The sequence below is a fragment of the Polypterus senegalus genome, chromosome 10, assembly GCF_016835505.1.
Source record: "Polypterus senegalus isolate Bchr_013 chromosome 10, ASM1683550v1, whole genome shotgun sequence".
Lineage (NCBI taxonomy): Eukaryota > Metazoa > Chordata > Cladistia > Polypteriformes > Polypteridae > Polypterus > Polypterus senegalus.
Genome location: NC_053163.1, coordinates 33,261,224 through 33,278,486, shown reverse-complemented (window position 1 = coordinate 33,278,486; position 17,263 = coordinate 33,261,224). Strand labels below are relative to the sequence as shown.

Sequence of the window (17,263 nt, the reverse complement as noted above, 5' to 3'; positions counted from 1 at the left end):
CATCGCGATTTGAACGTGGAAAATTTCTTACGCAACATTTCTGTGTGTATGCATCGTTTATACATGAGGTCTCTGGCATTTGACCGAAATTGCCATACCAGAAACGATGTGTGACATGGAGCATTGTCATGATGGTGGGTGAAACATTTGCCCATTTCTCAGGTTATTTTCTATGCATATTTCTTTAATGCTGTAAGCCCTTGGAATATTCAGAGTTCACCTTAGTGTCCCTGGGTACAGACTCTGCTCGCACAATTCCATCAAGGTCAAAAAACCCAGTCATCTTCACCCTGATGTTGGATCTTGATTGACGTGCAGGACATCAAGGCAGGCACAACCGCTCAACTCAAGGCATTCACAAAAAGAGGACTTTCAAATCTGCTTCAGAAAGTGGCAAGAACGATGGGGTAGGTGTGTTCGAAAGTGAGGAGATTAATGGCAATAATGTACTTTACTGTAATTTATTTAATATTTGCTATAATTTTTGATCACACCTCGTAAATAAGAGATGCATTAATCTACAGTATGCATTAGACTTTTACACTGATCCTTGAACATTTTAAGATTTGAATCGGTTCAAAATACCTATTGGTTCAGTCAACCAGTAACCTAATCCTTGTCAGTCAAGCAGAAGGAAAACCTTCAGAGAACATGCAAGCTGCACGTGTGGTCAGGACTCTGGGCAACAGTGTTGTGTGCTGCTTCTACTTCACAACTCCAATCTTAATTTCTATTGCTGTGATGTTCCTGGATTTTTTTAAATTTTTTTTTTATTTTTGTCAACTTTTATGTCCAGGAACAAAGGGTCCTTTTATTTAATCTTGGGTGAGCAACCAGACCTACAACGAACTATACACACGCAGGAATGTAAGGAGCTGTGCATCATGCGAGTGTAGTCTATATTGCATGCTGAAATGGCTGCAACAGTAATGATAGTGGTAGTGCACAGAGGGTCTGTTTCCATATTTATGATCCATCACTACAAATCCATGAGCATCCATCCATTTTCTAAAACTATCCTGACCAGGGCTGTGGAGGAGCTGCAGCCTATTCCAGCAAGTATATGGCACAAGGCAGGAACAATCCCTGGATGGGGCATAAAGTCTGTTGCAGGGTGAACATCCCCCTTGCAAACCCCTCCAGTTTGGTGTCCGTCACCTAACCTACATGTCTTTTACAATTCTGCAATATCGTGCTGTGTAATGGTTTTTACTTTAAAATTTGAGGAGATCTAAATGGGCCCACAGATTGCAATAGGAGAATGAGCTTTCTCAAGTAGCGCAGCTCCTCTTCCACAAGCAGCGATTCTCTTAAGTTTTGGCGTGGATCAACATGTCTGCTTTTGAGGTGTAATGGAGATTGACCGCTTTTCTAAACTGATCTGGGATGTGTTGCCACAACATCCAGACTTGTGTGTCCACCTTTAAAGGTGGAACCTGTTCAGAGGCAGACGTGTGAAAAGAGGGAAGGATATTTTTTTTTTAGGGACCTGGCATTTTATTGAACATAATCATTTTTATTTTGTTTTGCTGATGATCCGTTTGGGTTATGTGGTATACTAGTACTAGAAAAGTACTGAAAAAACGAATATCGGCATTTCTGAATTTTTTGGTACTGGATGTAAATATCGGCCACATTCTTATTGCCTAAACCTGAACCCACCCTCTACTCTATGCACACTTCGTGTCTTCATTCTGTCAAGAGGAAAACTGCATAGTGTGGCCCACCCAAGTGCCTGAGATTAAAGGGGAAGAGAGTGGGGTTGTTGGGAGTGATCCATTATTCACTTTGGACCTGCTTTGGTACCCATACTGAGGTCTGAAAGCTGCTGTAGATACTAATGAACAAGTAGGAGTGAAATGATTCCTGTGAAATTATATATGCAGCAGCATAGTGCAATGTTTTCGCTTTGCAAGAAAAAGTGTACAAAATTAGCATTGATTTCCAGTTATTTTCATGCCATTCCCACAAAAAGAAAATGCATTAAAATGAGCAATTAAATACCTAATTCCAAATGTATTTTGCCTAAAGATCTCGAATCCCCATAAGTGTGCCTATCCTCAACTAGGATAAGGTGGCTGCTAGAGAATGGTGGGGACCTGGGGAGGGTTTTAGCAATGGTGGCTTTCAGTTTGCAGAGTTTTTTTTTTTTCCCTCAGAGAATGTAATCCATGTTGTGTGTTAGTCTTCCTGTGGACAATATAAAGTTTGTTTTTTTTTTTTAGTAAATGTGATATACTTGCTGCTTTCCCCTGCAGTGATGTGAACAAGTCGTAAATGGAATTGATTTACTGGTGTGTTACATATTAAATCTTCATGTAGCCACTGGAAAGTACAGCGTTAAGTGTACTTAATGTTTTAGGATGCCACATTCCTTGTTCTCCACTCCAGGCACTGTTAAACTCCTTTAATGAGTTTCACATTTATCCAGATTAACTACATTTTAGTGTCTGTTTTGAGAAACTGTTTTAAATTTAAAACTTGCCGATTTTGCTCATCTCTAGTCAGTTTCACCTTTTTTTTTTTTTTAATTTACCTTTTTACTGTTGGTTACTGTATTTAAAGAATCCCCTCCATTCTCATCCCAATTGTGTTGTGGAGTTTCTATCCATCCATTGAAATGTGCTCAGTCCAGTTTAGGGTGGCAGGGTGCTGAAGGCTGTCCAGACAGCATCAGGCACATGACAAGAAGAAATTGTGTATAAGGTGCCAGCCCATGGGAGAGCACATACCTGTGGAGCTACTTTTACGAGTTGCCAAATAACCTTATATCCATGTCCAACTAAAAATAGATATTCCACTAAGAAGACCTATAAGTTGGTTCCAGTTCTTAATGGGTGAGTAATGAAACTTTTTCTTGTCAATGCTCCTGTAATAGTATCACTGATTTGTAGTTTGTCGCACTCCTATGTAAGTAAATACAACATTTGTAACTTCTAATCTGCTCTTATTTTCCCTAAAATCCTTTTTTTCCAGCCAAGGGAGGAAAGTCTCTCTCCTTGTTCTGGTTCTATTGCAGTTTTCACTCTTTTTATACTGGTAAAATAAAGCTGCTGTTCAATTTTCAAGAGGTCTTGTTTGACTTTGCTCTTGGGAGGTTTAACCTAAATGTTGGGAGGTTTCTCCCTAAAGTGTACTTTTTCATCCACATCATGTCACCAACTTTAGAACTCCTCAGCCCTACCAATTATAAGGCGGCAATTTGGCAAAGTGTGCTTGCTGGATTTAAAGAGTTTTGGACTTTCGTAAACCGGAGCATCATTTTTCCCTACTGGTTTACAGTTGTCTTTACCATTCTGCGACAGAAAATGCCTTTTTATGTTTTTTCTTGGCGTTAAGCTGCTTGTTAAATGACTAGTTTTTCTTCAGTTATTCCTGCATTGGGACTATTGCCTCCTATGTGTTCCTCAATGCTGTTCACTTTTTCTTAAATGTGCATTAAATCACAAACAAACACATTATTATAAAAGGAGAACAAAGCAGCGGCACATGGTTACCTTTTATTCCCGAGCCTTTCTCGGCAGCATCCTGGATTCAACTGTTCCCCTTTGTCTCCGGTTCTCATTATCTGCCTTCAGTATTCTTTGTTCATTCTCTTTTCATGGCCTAAACAGAGTAAAGCCTATTTTCTTGTTGATCACAGCATCCCTGTGTAGGGAATTCTGGGTAAACTTGAAAAAGAAATGAGAAGAGGCCTCCTCTGCATGCTGTTATGGTTGGGCCCCTGTATGTCTTGGTCCACATGATTGCATTTAGCGTATTTTTGTTTAGTGCTCTTCAGAGTGCAGATACAAAATGTGATTTTTCACAGGGAGATGGAGAAGAGGAGATTGTGTAACGCTTAAATTTCTTCCTGATTTGAGGATAATTTAACTTATGTGCCCCTTGTGAAAGCACCAGGAAATGTCCAATGATTTAATCTTTTTCAATTTTTGTAAAACATATTTGTCATGAGAATTATCCATTTTGATTCATGCGCAAACCGCTCTGAAAGGTTGTAAATTCAGGATTAATGGATCCTTTCACTGAAGTTAAAACTCCAAGGAGTTTTTTAAATGACTACCAGGGCAGTCATGTAAACATTAACCAGTGGAAATAAAAACCTAAGTAGGTCTATTGCATGGTTTGGATAATTGAAGGATTTTATGAATTATTACCTGGGCACAGATTTCTACTTTAACTCCAGTTTTATAATGGTGGTTTACTGCTGGAATCACAAAATGACAGAACACACTAGACGAGAACAGGCCATTCAGCCCAACAAAACTCGCCAGTCCTGTCCACTTAATTCTTAAACATCAAGTTTTGAAAGTCCCTAACGTCTTACTATCTACCACACTACTTGGTAGCTTATTCCAAGTGTCTGTCGTTCTTTGGGTAAAGAAGAACTTCCTAATGTTTGTGTGAAATTTACCCTTAAAACAGTGGTTCTTCACCTGTGGTGCGGGCCCCCTTGAGCGAAGATGTGGAAAAAGAAAAGAATCAAAAATATGAAATATACATCTATTGAAACCAAAACAAATTCACTTAAACTACATTCTGATACTAGAAAAATAAATATAGAGTTAGATAAATGTCGATAAAAGTTAAGTAGGTATGATATGCATCTATGATATATCATTAATTAAAAAAGAACAAATTGGTATTAGTGGGCTCAAACGTTAGGGGAGGCGCGATTTTAAAACTGTTTTGAAAACTCGGGTCGTAAATACATGAAAGTTGAGAAACGTTGCCTTAAGTTTCTAACTGTGTCCCCGTGTTCTTGATGAACTCATTTTAAAATACAAGTCTCGATCCACTGTACTAACTGCCTTCATAATTTTAAACACTTCAATCATGTCGCCATTTAATCTTCTTATACTTAAAGTATCGATCGATTGATCGCCCTGGACTCGGCCTAGTTGCTCTTCTCTAGACCTTTTTTAGTGCTGTTATGTCCTTTTTGTAGCCTGGAGACCAAAACTGCATACAGGACTCCAGATGAGGCCTCACTAGAGTGTTATAAAGCTTGACCATAACCTCCTGTGGCTTGTACTCCACACATCAGGGTGCTATATAACCTGACATTCTGTTAGCCGCCTTAATGGCTTCTGAACACTGTCGGGAAGTTGATTGCTTAGAGTCCACAATGACTCCCAAATCCTTCTCATAAGGTGTACTCTCGATTTTTCCAACTGCCCATTGTGTATTCAAACAGGCAGCTATTCTGTACAGCGCTCCAGACATAAATTCACCTCAAGCAGCTTGTGGCTCCTAAAAGAAAAATTAGGAGCTAATCACTTTTAGGTGCCAAATAATGAAATGTGTAAAATATTAATCTTTCAGTCTGCCACCTTTCTAAGCTCTATGTATGTTTAATTCTTTTCCTCCTCCTGTGCAATGCACCCTTCCTTTTGTGCTTTTGTCTCTCTTGACTTTCAAACTCTGTATAGTCATTAAGAACTGTAGTTTACGGAGTCTGTCACCGACAATCTGTGTCGGAGGGCCATCTGGTGTAATTTTTGTCTTGCTCTTGTTTGTAATGAGCCAGAGCTTCACTCATGATGGGGACTGATCAAGTGATGGGCCTTCTGGGCTGATCCTGACTAAATCCTCCCAAAGTTGAGACATGGAGTGAGTTTAGCATTTTTGACTTTATTCTTTCTCTCTGCTGAAAAGCCATGTTCACGCTAAGCTGCTGAAATAGGCAGAACCAGTATCTCAAGATGTAGAATATTCTGGAAATCTGTACTTTTTTTTTTTTTTGGTCAGTAAGATTTAATCAGAACTTTTAGCAAACTCCATTCCTTTTATACATCCTCAACATCACATACATTTAACACTTCTTGTCACCAGTTAAAGTGACAGTCTCGTTTTCTCCAAATGATTTGGCCAACAATTCATGGCCAAAGACTGAGAAACACCAGATGTTCTCAGACCCCTGTGAGCTTCCTTGCTCTGATTACCTGCCATATTTCCAAACTAGCTTTCCACTTCCTTCACTATAAGCCTATACTGTTCTCCAAATACTGTTGAAGGTTGTCTCTAAAGCTGGTGAGACTTGTGCCTTCTGAAAGGTGACGCCTGCATTGGTACTACTCGCTGACCTTTCCGTGTTTCTGAGTTTTCAGTCTGAGATCTGTGTGTTATTCTGGGACACCACATGTTTATGCTGAGGAAGTGATTGTAGCCTTATGTGCTGCAGAAAGTTTTTCTTTCTTCTTTTGTCTTAGTTTTGTTTTACTGTAATTGTGTATGGTCTTATGTCTTTATACTTGCCTGCAGTGTATTTATATAAATATAAAATTTAAAAAAACCTGGGCCTAGACTCTGTTAGCAGTTTGGGTCTGGCTGGGTTAGGGTGAGCTCCTTCTGGACTGGCCAGTGAAGCTCCTATCCTGATTTTTGTGCTACCTTTTGGAGGCATTGCACCCTTTTTGCCATGTTCTTGACTCCTACTCACAACTAGGTGAGGTGCTAACTGCTGTGAAAGTGGGGGTTCATCTCTGGTGGAAGGAATGGGTGAGGTGGGGATTGATGGATTGTATTTTGGGGTTTTCACCTTTTTTTTTTTTATTTATTTTTTTTTTTTAAAAAGCCGTTATTTAAATGCATCCTCTAATAAACCGGTCAATAACATACACCACTTTCTCACATTGTACAGGTTGTGATGTGGTCTCCAGGGTACTTAATCTTGCATAGTCAAACCACAGACTCTGCCAAATCGCTGTACTATAACTTAAACAAGCAGACTGTTAAGGTTCTTTCTATTTTTTGAAAAGCTGACTTAATCGGTCTTGGATGTTTTTTCATGTTTTTGAGTGGTTAATTTAAGATAAGCCAGTATGAGCTTCTCAACCGTAGCCCTTCTGACTGGTCAGATTGTTTGTTCTGAATAGAACATGTTGGTGGTTACATGTGTTAGCTAGGTAGAACTATCTAGACAAGAATATAATCCGTAAGCTGGTTAAGTTTATAGACCCCAAACTAGGTGGTTGAAACAGTATGGCAGATTCTACATTATCTAGCCAGAGGAGCTTGGGCAGATTTGTGGTAGATTACATTTGATTAAATTTGAAGTGTTGCATGTAGGAAGGAGATTTATTAGATTTGAATACACAATCGGACGTCTGCAATATGAAAGTATACCTTTATTAGAAGGACCTAGGACTCATAGTGGACTCATCACTGTCTACATTCAGGCAGTGTATACAAGCGATAAAGAAAGCCAATGGGATTTTTGGTTCTACATTGTGATTTGTAGACTAGAAGTCAAAGGAGTTTGCGCATGTTACATAATGCACTGGAGTAATGTGTTCAGTTTGTCTCCGTACTACAAAGAAAACACAGCAGCAGCTTGCAGAAGTCTAGAATAGAGAGACTAGCCTGCTTACAGGACTGAAGTGTAAGCTTTTGACAGGACTGAAGGACACTTCAGTTTAAGCAAATGGAGATTAAAAGATGACCTGATTTTGAAGTGTTCAAAACTCTGTAAGGAATTTAGTCCAGCAGATCCCATTTACTTTAAAATTCAAAAACACTGGGCATGGCAGGAAACTTGATCACAAGTTTCTTACAATTGTTTTTTGTTTTTTTTTAAACCCCCACCCCCCAAAGAGCCAGGGAGTGTGGTGGAGGGCAAGAATTAACAGACCTTCAAATCTACTCTTGGTTTTATTTTGGAATATCTCGATGAAAATAACGGACAGGCATGTTTTGGACTGAATACCCTAGTCTTGTCAATTTTCTAATGTACAAAAGCAAACACTCTGGATATCATTGAGAGGAGTCTCCGCGCACGGCTTGATGGCAAATCCAGTCTGTACCAGGAATTGAGAAGGATGGCTGCAAGGGCTCTGAGGGTAGATAACGAGGCATTTGTTAGGGAAATCTGTGAGTAACTGACACACAATCTATGGTCTAGTGACCCATGTCCTGCTTACAGAGGAATCGAAGCATTAAGCACATTTGAATCTGTTCCTCTGAGTGCTGCAGTCAGGGCAGCTGATAGAACAATCCTTACAGTCGACACTGCAGTTGTGACCCGCTAGGCTGGCTACTTTGAGCAGCTGTTTAAACCTGGTCCTCCGCCTGGGACGTTGGATATCTCTAGGTCCACGGTTCTTGAGGCTGATCCTCCAAATAGATGTGAACCACCCAATCTCACTGAGATTGCACAGGTGGTGAACCAACTAAGGGCAGGGAAGGCTGCTGGGATCTGTGGTATCTGGGGTGAACTTCTCCAGGCTGGTGGTAAGGCTGTCCTCCTGGCATTGCAAGCAATCTTTGCTAATATTTTGGAGACCGGTGTCGTCATCCCAACTGATTGTAAAACGGGACTTGTCACCCCTATCTGGAAAGGGATGGGTGATCATCTAGATTGAGGTAACTGCAGGGGGATAACACTGCTCTTGGTGCTGGGTAAGGTCCTTGCTGGGGTCATCCTCAATAGGATCCATGATCACTTGCTCACCTACTAGCGACTGGAGCAGTCTGGTCTTGCACCTAAGAAGTCTACCATTGACCACATCCTGGCACTGAGGGTTCTCATGGAGCACGAATGTGAATATCGGTTTCTTTACAGCCTTTGTTGATTTTCATAAAGTGTTTGACTTGACGTGTTGATTGAGCTTCCCTGTGGGACATCTTTAGACCGTGGGATCCCCTCAAGGTTGCTGGATATCATGGCCAGCCTGTACAGATACTGTGAGTGCTGTGCAGAGTGGAGACAGTTAGTGAAGAGAGATTCACTGATCTTGAGTTTGCTGATAATGCTGTGATCTGTTCAGAGTCAATGCAGGCTGTGATCAGAGCTCTCAAGAGACTGAGCAAGGAAGGAGTCGGAGTGTCTGAACTTGAGTCCTGGATAAAAAAAACCCAGGCCTTTAATGACCTCTTGGGCACAGTCATCAGCAGTATGTCTGTGTGTGGAGAGAGTGTTGACCTTGTCGAGAGGTTTACTTACCTCTGCAGCGACATTCATGTCTCTGGTGACTCTTCCTTTGAAGCTAGTAGATGGATTGGGAGAGAATGGGTGGTCATGAGGTCACTGGAAAGGACTCTGTGGTGCTACTGATATCTATGCAAAAGGATGAAGGTCCAAGTCCTGGTGCTTCCTGTCTTGCTATATGGTTGAGACATGGACGCTATCCAGTGACCTGAGACGAAGACTGGACTCCTTTGGTACTGTGTCCCTTAAGAAAATCCTTGGGTACCATTGGTTTGACTTTGTGTTAAATGATCCTTTGCTCACAGGGTCCCGAATGAGGCACATTACCTGCATTGTGAGGGAGCGTCAGGTGTGGCACTATGGCCATGTAGCACAATTCCCCCAATGGTGAAACGGGTCTCGGGATCCTCCATTGAAGACCGGACCAAGCCAAGGGGATGCCTATGTAACATGTGGCTGCAGCAGATAGATGGTCATTTCTGGAGGGTAGGACTGGGACCACATGTCTGCTATGGTTGCCAACCAGGATCCCAAGCTGTTTTGGCATCTGGTGAGTGCGGCAATGTGCTGTACCAGTGCATGTTCCCCAACCTGACCTGAACAGCAAGAAATTTGAAAATCTTGCACTGTGAACAGGATAGCTGAATGAGCAGTTAGTCATGCCTAAAACAATTTTAAATGTCCCAGGATGCTTACATTGAGGATTGTCTAGTGAATTTGTATTCAAGCTTATTCTTTGTTTCAGCTGACCGTTACTAATTCATTGCTGTTGAGAAATTTAAAGAAACTCGGCAGTTATTTTAGAACGTTGTTTGGACAGACTGCCTTTAAACTTGAATCTGTGACGCGCACAGCTTATAAACAACACTCAAAGATATCTTGAACAGAGTCAAAATAGGCCACTAACCACTGTGCCTCTGTGCTTCCAGTTTTCATATACATTGATAAATATATAATATAAATTTTCTATGACTTTTAGCTGACCTCGAAGATGTGTGGTTCTCCCATAACCCCCATGTTTCCTTGATATTCACAGTAAAAATGGCTTCTTGAGGGATTAGATTGTGTGTCCTGTCCCTTCTCTTTAGGTTTCCAGAATGCCAGTGACTATCATAAGAATGTTGATGGGTACTGAATGATTGGTTTTGTAAGGCTAGTCATTGGGAAAGGTTTACATTTAAACTGTCACTGGCTTGTTTTGTACTCTATCAAAAAGACCCTTGCTCTCATGTTCTGTTTATAATCAAGCTGAATTACTTTTCTGGCACTCTGGGTATCAAAGGCTACATAAGTTTACAGCAGTTTTGTGGCTTCTTGTGTTCTTGTAAGAAGCCACAGAATGAGGCTTAACTACACACTAATGAGCGGTGTTGGGTAGTGCCATAAGGATCCTAGAAGTGCCTACATGTGCTAAGTGGGGATAGATATGGGATGGAAAAATGGGCTGCTCTCTGATGGCGAACATGTTAACTGCTTCTGATCTCCCCAAAGGCATCAAAAGTGTTCACCAAATACATTATTTGACTTGGCTGCTTTGCCTTGGCAATCTGAATCTTGACTGCTGCCTGTGATTCTTTCCCTAGATGTGTTTTTTCTTGTGACAGGCAAATGTCCATGAGGTGAAGTATGTGGCCGTGATTGTGGCAGAGCCAGAGATCAGTGATGTTGGGTATGGGCCCATATCCAGAGACAGCTGGCTGCGGTGAGTACCAATCTCCCTCAAACCCCCTTCCTTTTGAAAACCTTTATTTCCTCCTTCAGATGAAATGGATTCCCCCAGAGTTTCTGTTAAATGTGTTTTTTTTTTTTTTTTCCCCATAAAATGCTTGCTTTATATTGCCCCATTAAATATTCCCGCTCTAGGGTAATGAATGAAAAGTAGTTTTGCAGGCAGCAGACCTACTTAATGAGGAATTTTACTAGAACTGGCAAAGCAGAGTTTGGTCTCCACCACAGACTTATTACCCAAGTTTATACATAAGAAAATGTCAGCCTTGAGCATATTTCACACTCCTCAGTTTAAAAATCCTAAACTGCTTACTCCAGTTCAGAGTCCTGGGGCATTAGGCAAATTATGTAGTGTTCTTTCTGTGTTCCCATGGAGTTTTTCCCCAGTATGCAGTAGATACCAGACTAGCCAGAGAATTACCCTGGTATGAGGGTCTACGTCTCCCTTAGACTGCAGTGTTGGCTTCCACTTTACTGCTTGAAGAGGCTCTGACTCACCCTGAACCTTATAATATGTGGGCAGGGGAGTCTGTCATCTGTCCATTGCCATATCTGCTTATTTTAATTGAGGGTTACTGGGACATTAATCTACCTTGAAAGCATCGGGTACAGAACTATTGTAGGAGTCGTATCCTATCCTTGCCAAGTACATACCAGCTTTGAATGATGTGCCAGTCCAACGCATGGTGTGCTCACACTAAACCAGGGTTGTCTCAACCTAACCTGAATGTCTTTGGTCATCATGTGTGGAGTTCACATGTTCTTCAAGCATGTGTGGATGTACCTCCTGGTTGCCGACCACAATCCAAACCGGTTTAAAACCGTTTTGTAGTAAGAGTGTTATCTACTTCAACAATATTGTTCAAATCTTAGTGTAAATAAGCATTCTTGAATGTGTTTAAAGAAATTTTAAATACAAAAACTAATCATTACTTGTACAAATCTTCACACCCTCTTGAGTTGTCAGTATTTTCAGCAATACTTTGAGTGTCTGCCAAGTTGGCATAGGAGGGATACCTTATCATTCTTTCCAAATAACACTGGATGGTCCAGTCTAATTCTTACTATTGGTTATTTTGATTCAAACTATTAACAAAATATCCTAAACTCGCTTCCCAGTTAGGAGTGTGAGTAAATGTTTGAGAATGATGCCATGATTGACACCCTGTGCTGCAACATGGCACTTATGGAGTCATTTTGAAGTTTCCTTGGAAGCCCATGATACTGTAGTTTGGTTTTTAAATGCTAAACCACAAAGGTGTGGATCTTTTTATCCTTGTTCTGCTACTTTTAAACAAGAAGCCTAGTGTGGTAGCCATATGAACAATACTGTAACAAGCACCAAAATAGACTGAGGCCCACGCACAGAATGAGAGTAAAGCCAGGTATGCAAGAAAAGATTTACAACCTTCTGGTTGGGCAGAGTGGAGGCTCTGAGGATAGGCATCTGCCCTGGTAATCTGAAGGTTGCCAGTTTGAATCCCATAATCGCCAAAAGTGACTCCTTGGTTTGGGCCCTTGAGCAAGGCCCTTAACCTGGGTATGACATTATTCTGCATCCAGCCCTCCAACCAGCAGGGAAAAACTTGGGGGTTGGTGGCAGAATTGGCACTCCAGCCACCATAAAGCCTCACACTGTTCCACTCCATCTGAACTAGTGGTGCTGAGGTTTCACCCATTGCATGGCTGCACTCGGGTCCTAATCTTGAATCCTGAGTTGGTTTGTCATGTGGTGGGTGCGGCAATGCGCTAGATCAGTGCATGCTCCTCACCTCTTATGTTTACAAGAACCATCTTTTCACTGTTCTGGCCATGGGAAATGCCTCAAAGTAAGTTTCTGAAACTAGCCAAATATTTTGTATGGTTTCTGAAGAAGCGTTGCTCTTCCATTGGCCATAGTCTTCGACTGTCCTGCTCTTCCCACTGTGTGTGATCTCCCTTGGCCTCTGCCGAGTTCTGTTTATTGAAAACCCTAGGAGTGTCTGCCTTCTGCTTTGAATCTTCCTAGGCCTGTACACTGTTAACAGGAATGTTTCCGAGTTCAGTGTTTCTGACATTTTGTAGTCGGTTTCCCTATCAAGCTCTGCAGATCTTCAGGGTAATATGCTGGCTACTACAGTATAGCTTGCATTTTTCTTCAAGATCGCATTGAATTTGATTCCATGTTTGGACTTGCATTGTGAGAATGCAACATATAACTGCCTGTGAGTGAATATCGTTTCTTTCTCTCTAATAAAACTACTTTTTCGAATGTTTGTCCATTCTCTCTCCTTCACTTTGTCGTTGACGTGTCATCTTGAACGTATAAAATTATTGTCCTGATTAAAAATTTATAAGAGCTGAGAGAGCAGGAAATGTGTCTGACAAAAGCATTCACACGACTGAGGTTAGATGACCATGGTCTTGTTTGAAAATAGTTGTAAGTAGGGCGTGACTTGACAGAGTCATGTTAAAAGTCTACGTCAACGTTTTTGGAATCTTAATTCTCGCTGGGAACATGAATTAAATGATCTACAAGTCTCCAACTTAGTTTAAATCTGAACAATTATATTCGATCTCTTTTGGCTGTTTCGGTATTTCACTGAGTTATTTCCGTTTGCACTAATTAAATCTTTACTATCCTTATTTTTGAGACTTTTGAATCCATATACTTTATTTCTAACCTGCTCTGTATGCATACCACGCCAACATTCTTGCGGGATGTACAAGTGTCTCTCCGAGAAAATCCCATCTCCTCTCCTTCCAAGATTTTTTTTTTTTTGGTAATAAAGATATGCATGTGCTGAGTGCTGCTGTCATCCGCTAGTACTGACAATATGGCAAAATGTTGAGCTGCAGCTTTGACAACAGTTGTGGTTTCACCATTGTTGGCTCCTTTCTTGAACCCACACATCTCTTGGTGTAATGGCGCCAACAGCAGTGGTTAAAATGGTAAAAACTAGCTGTTAGAATTTTTTTTTTTTGCTCTCTCAACCTAATAATTTACAGCTGACAAACTATTTGCCATCCTGTAGATCGAAGTGCAGTGCAATGCATAAACAAGCTGCTGGTGCATTCATTTTGTCTTAACACCAAGATTTTGTTGTTGGTGAAACGTGATTACATTCATAAATACAAGTCACCTGCATCTGATAATGTGAACTGTCAAGAGACTGCTCTGAGCAGAAAATCTGAATCGAGCAATGAGGATTTTGTAATGTGAATGTAACCGTGATATTGCTGGCAATTACACATATGCATGCTTGCCCACACTAGGGCAAATGATCTCTGTGTGCCTACAGACTTTCATGAATTCAGCTTGCTTTCACTTTGCCTCCCATGGAGTCGTAAGGAAATATAAATCTGCCTTGTGAGTTCTACGTTTGGTGCAAAATTTAAGAAGTGGTAGCATTCTGTGCATCACAACCAACCAAACTTTTTAATTTTGGCTGACAACATATGGCTTATGTCCACACAGATGGAATGATCACATGACATGCAAGGTTTAAGAGTAGTATTCCATCTCTCATTTCTTTGAGTTCATTGTTCAGAGTTTCCAAAATGTTCAGCCTTTCTTGGAATGTGCATGCATATCTTTGCCTGGACACCAACTTCTGGTAATTCCTAGTGAGTCAGAACATTCAGAAGCTTTACTAATCCTGGTGATGTTGGGAGAAAAAAAACTGAAAATGCTTTAACTCCTAAGAGTAAGGCCATATTTGTGTCCCTGAGATCTCTGAGCCAGTTACGACAGTTTTCATTCACTGCAATGCTTAATAAATAGACGTTCTGCAGAAGCTCTCCATTTTGGGATTTCTCCAACTGCTATGGAGGATGTGCCCATACAATCCTCACAAGCCTCGCAGTTGCAACTGCTGTATGACTGTTTCCAAAACAATTGTTCTCACCCGTAAGCTTTATAGTACAGATGAGGTTAGAATGTTACTTTAGGCCATAATGTATGCCGACAAATTCCAATTTGTTCTGATCAGACCACAAATTCTTTCCTGTTCGTATGCCGTGTTGTGCCCCTATTTTCCACATTCATATTCGACTTTTCTTGCCTACTAAAGGACATTTTGAAGGAATATTCATTAAATCCTCTAACAGTAAGCAGTTTAACCCTTCTGACTTCCTCAAATGCCTCTTCAGTTCAGTTTCAGGTAACTTTTTTTTTTTTTCTCCCCCCTAGTCTCTCTAGCCCATTACTACTGATTTTTTTTTTTTTAGAGCAGTTAGAATAATCAAGACAAGGCTTTAACAGAGCCAGTCTGTCTGTACATCCATTTATATGGGAGTTCTCAGCAGCCGCTTGTGTGGCAAGTTTTGATTGTTGCTTCATATTTCATTGTTATAACAGAAACAACCAAATTCTTTACATAAGGGGTCTTCTATTTGAAAGAATTCAGAGGGGTATGTGTTTTATTGGCTTTAGCAATCGACTAAAAGCCTCCGTTTTGAGGATTGTTTCCTTTCCGTTTTGAAATTTTGCACAAACAAGACCTTGCTTATTTATTAAATCTGTGTGGCATGCAATTTCTAATCGGTCTGGCCCACTATTTTCGAATGGGGGACATCTGACAATTTAGCTCAATTCTAGCATTCTTCTGTACCTGTGACAGTGGCCCCCTGACACTATCAGATTGTTTTGTCCTGCTCGTGTCACATGTTCCTATTCAGTTCTTTGATATTTTGGGTTTTGGTTGCTATCCTGCCATGTGTTGCTAGGGGTGTGTCCTACATGTGCGTAAGCATGTGCAATGTCAGTGCGGCTGTATTTAAGAGAGCTGCATGCTTAATCGTTATTTGAAATTTGGTTCAAAGGGAATCCTTGTTTAGCTTGAAAGAACTAGTTTTCCCTAGCAACATCTTGAGGTTTTCTGACTTTGTTTAGGCTGCTTTGAATTTGTGTAGTTCATTTGGTTGTGGTTTTCTTCAGTTCTTTGAAGTGACCTCTGCTCTGTCCAGTCTACTCCTTGATTTGCTCATAATAAACTATACAGAACGTTTTGGTCAAACCAGTGCTAACTAACATCTGAACCCTAAAACTAATATTCTATGAAATGTTGACTTAAAAGATTTTTTCATTTTTATTCTCCTCAACCTCAGCCTGCAGGTGGAATGCTCCTATTCTCGGAAGCATGTTACAAATTTGGAGCTCTCAGCCATGGCTTTCCCCTCTCCACGGACAGTAGCAGATTTTGCAAACATTGCTGTAGAGATGAGGATCTCGAAAGGTAAGGACAGAATGGCTGCACTTCAGCTATATGTGGTGTAAAAATAATGCTGCACATTATCAAAAATGCACCTTCCCCACCATAATGCATGGTGGTAGTATCCTGCTGAGGGGATCTTTCTCTGCAGCTGGCAAATAGGAGGCTTGAGAAAGGGTACAGGGTCAAAGGATTGAAGCAAAATGCAGGGGAATCCTGGAGGGATGCAGTCTGCAAGAAACTTGTGCGTTGAGAAAAGGCATGTTCTCTTGCTGGTAAATAAACCTTTATTTTAGACTAGGGGGCTTCGGCCCCTGCTCTATTCGCTCGCCCAAGCCCCTTGCCTGCGTCTCTGCCGCTCATGTATTTGGATTTCACTTTCACCAAACAACAAAACTTTTTTAATTCTTACGGCTATGTCTCTTCATTGGGAAGAAACTTTTTCCCTGATGGCAACACAAATTAGACGATCTACAAGTCTCAGACTTCAAGTTTAAATCCGAACAATATATTCAATCTCTTTTTCGCTGTTCCGTTATTTCGCGGAGTAATTTTGGTTTGTTTGCGCTAATACGATCTTTACTATAATTTTTTTTGAGACTTTTGAATTTTCGATCTTCCCCACCATAATGGTAGTAACCTGCTGAGGGGATCTTTCTCTGCAGCTAGAGAGTACTTTATCTACTCATTTTTGGCCCTGGGCATGGTTAAATCTCTTGGCACAAAGTCTTGTCTCGTGGAAAGTGAAAGTGTGTCTCTGAGAGTCACGTCTTATCTCTCTTTCCAAGATTTTTTTTTTTTTTATTATAATGGAGAGGTGTGTGTGTGTGATGGTTTAGTGCAGTGGTTCCCAAACTTGGTCCTGGGGACCCGCTGAGGCTGCAGGTTTTTGTTCCAACCAGATTCACAATCGGTGATGATGATAACTGATCTCCTTTAATTAGCTGGTCTTTTTTAATCACCTTCTGCATTCAGAAAAAACACAACAGTATGGTTTTTAAATTAAGACACTTAGAAATATTTTTTTTCTAAAGCTATAAATGTTTAACTTTTCTTTTCCTATTTTCCCCTTTTCCTGTGTAGTTTTATCCCTTCATTTAACCCTAATAGTGACATTTAACAACCAGCACAGCAGACACCCGGGATGATGAAAGCAGCAACGACTTCAGTGTCAGACTCGCTAATTAGTAAATAATCAATTAACTAACCCGAACACCTTGAAAAGCAAAATGAAAATTTGGTTGAAAATACTGAGAACGACTTGAACAAAAAAAGCAACCTACATATTCCCCATATAACTGCTTATTACATTTTAATAAAAATCTACCAAACTTAGTTTGTAATTTCTACATTGACTCCAAAACACAAACTGCATAATGACTCGCCTAATTAGGCGGAGTCCAATGAACAATGG

General features: G+C 40.7%; 1 protein-coding gene across 1 annotated transcript in view; it reads left to right on the top strand.

The window, feature by feature from the left end:
* LOC120537050 (zona pellucida sperm-binding protein 4-like) overlaps positions 1-17,263 on the top strand; it is a 75,806-nt gene that overhangs the window by 23,851 nt on the left and 34,692 nt on the right. Inside the window, exons 6-7 of the mRNA XM_039765660.1 lie at positions 10,534-10,631; positions 15,746-15,873. Of these exons, the coding sequence (XP_039621594.1) occupies positions 10,534-10,631; positions 15,746-15,873 (226 nt within the window). The remainder of the gene's footprint in view (positions 1-10,533; positions 10,632-15,745; positions 15,874-17,263) is intronic.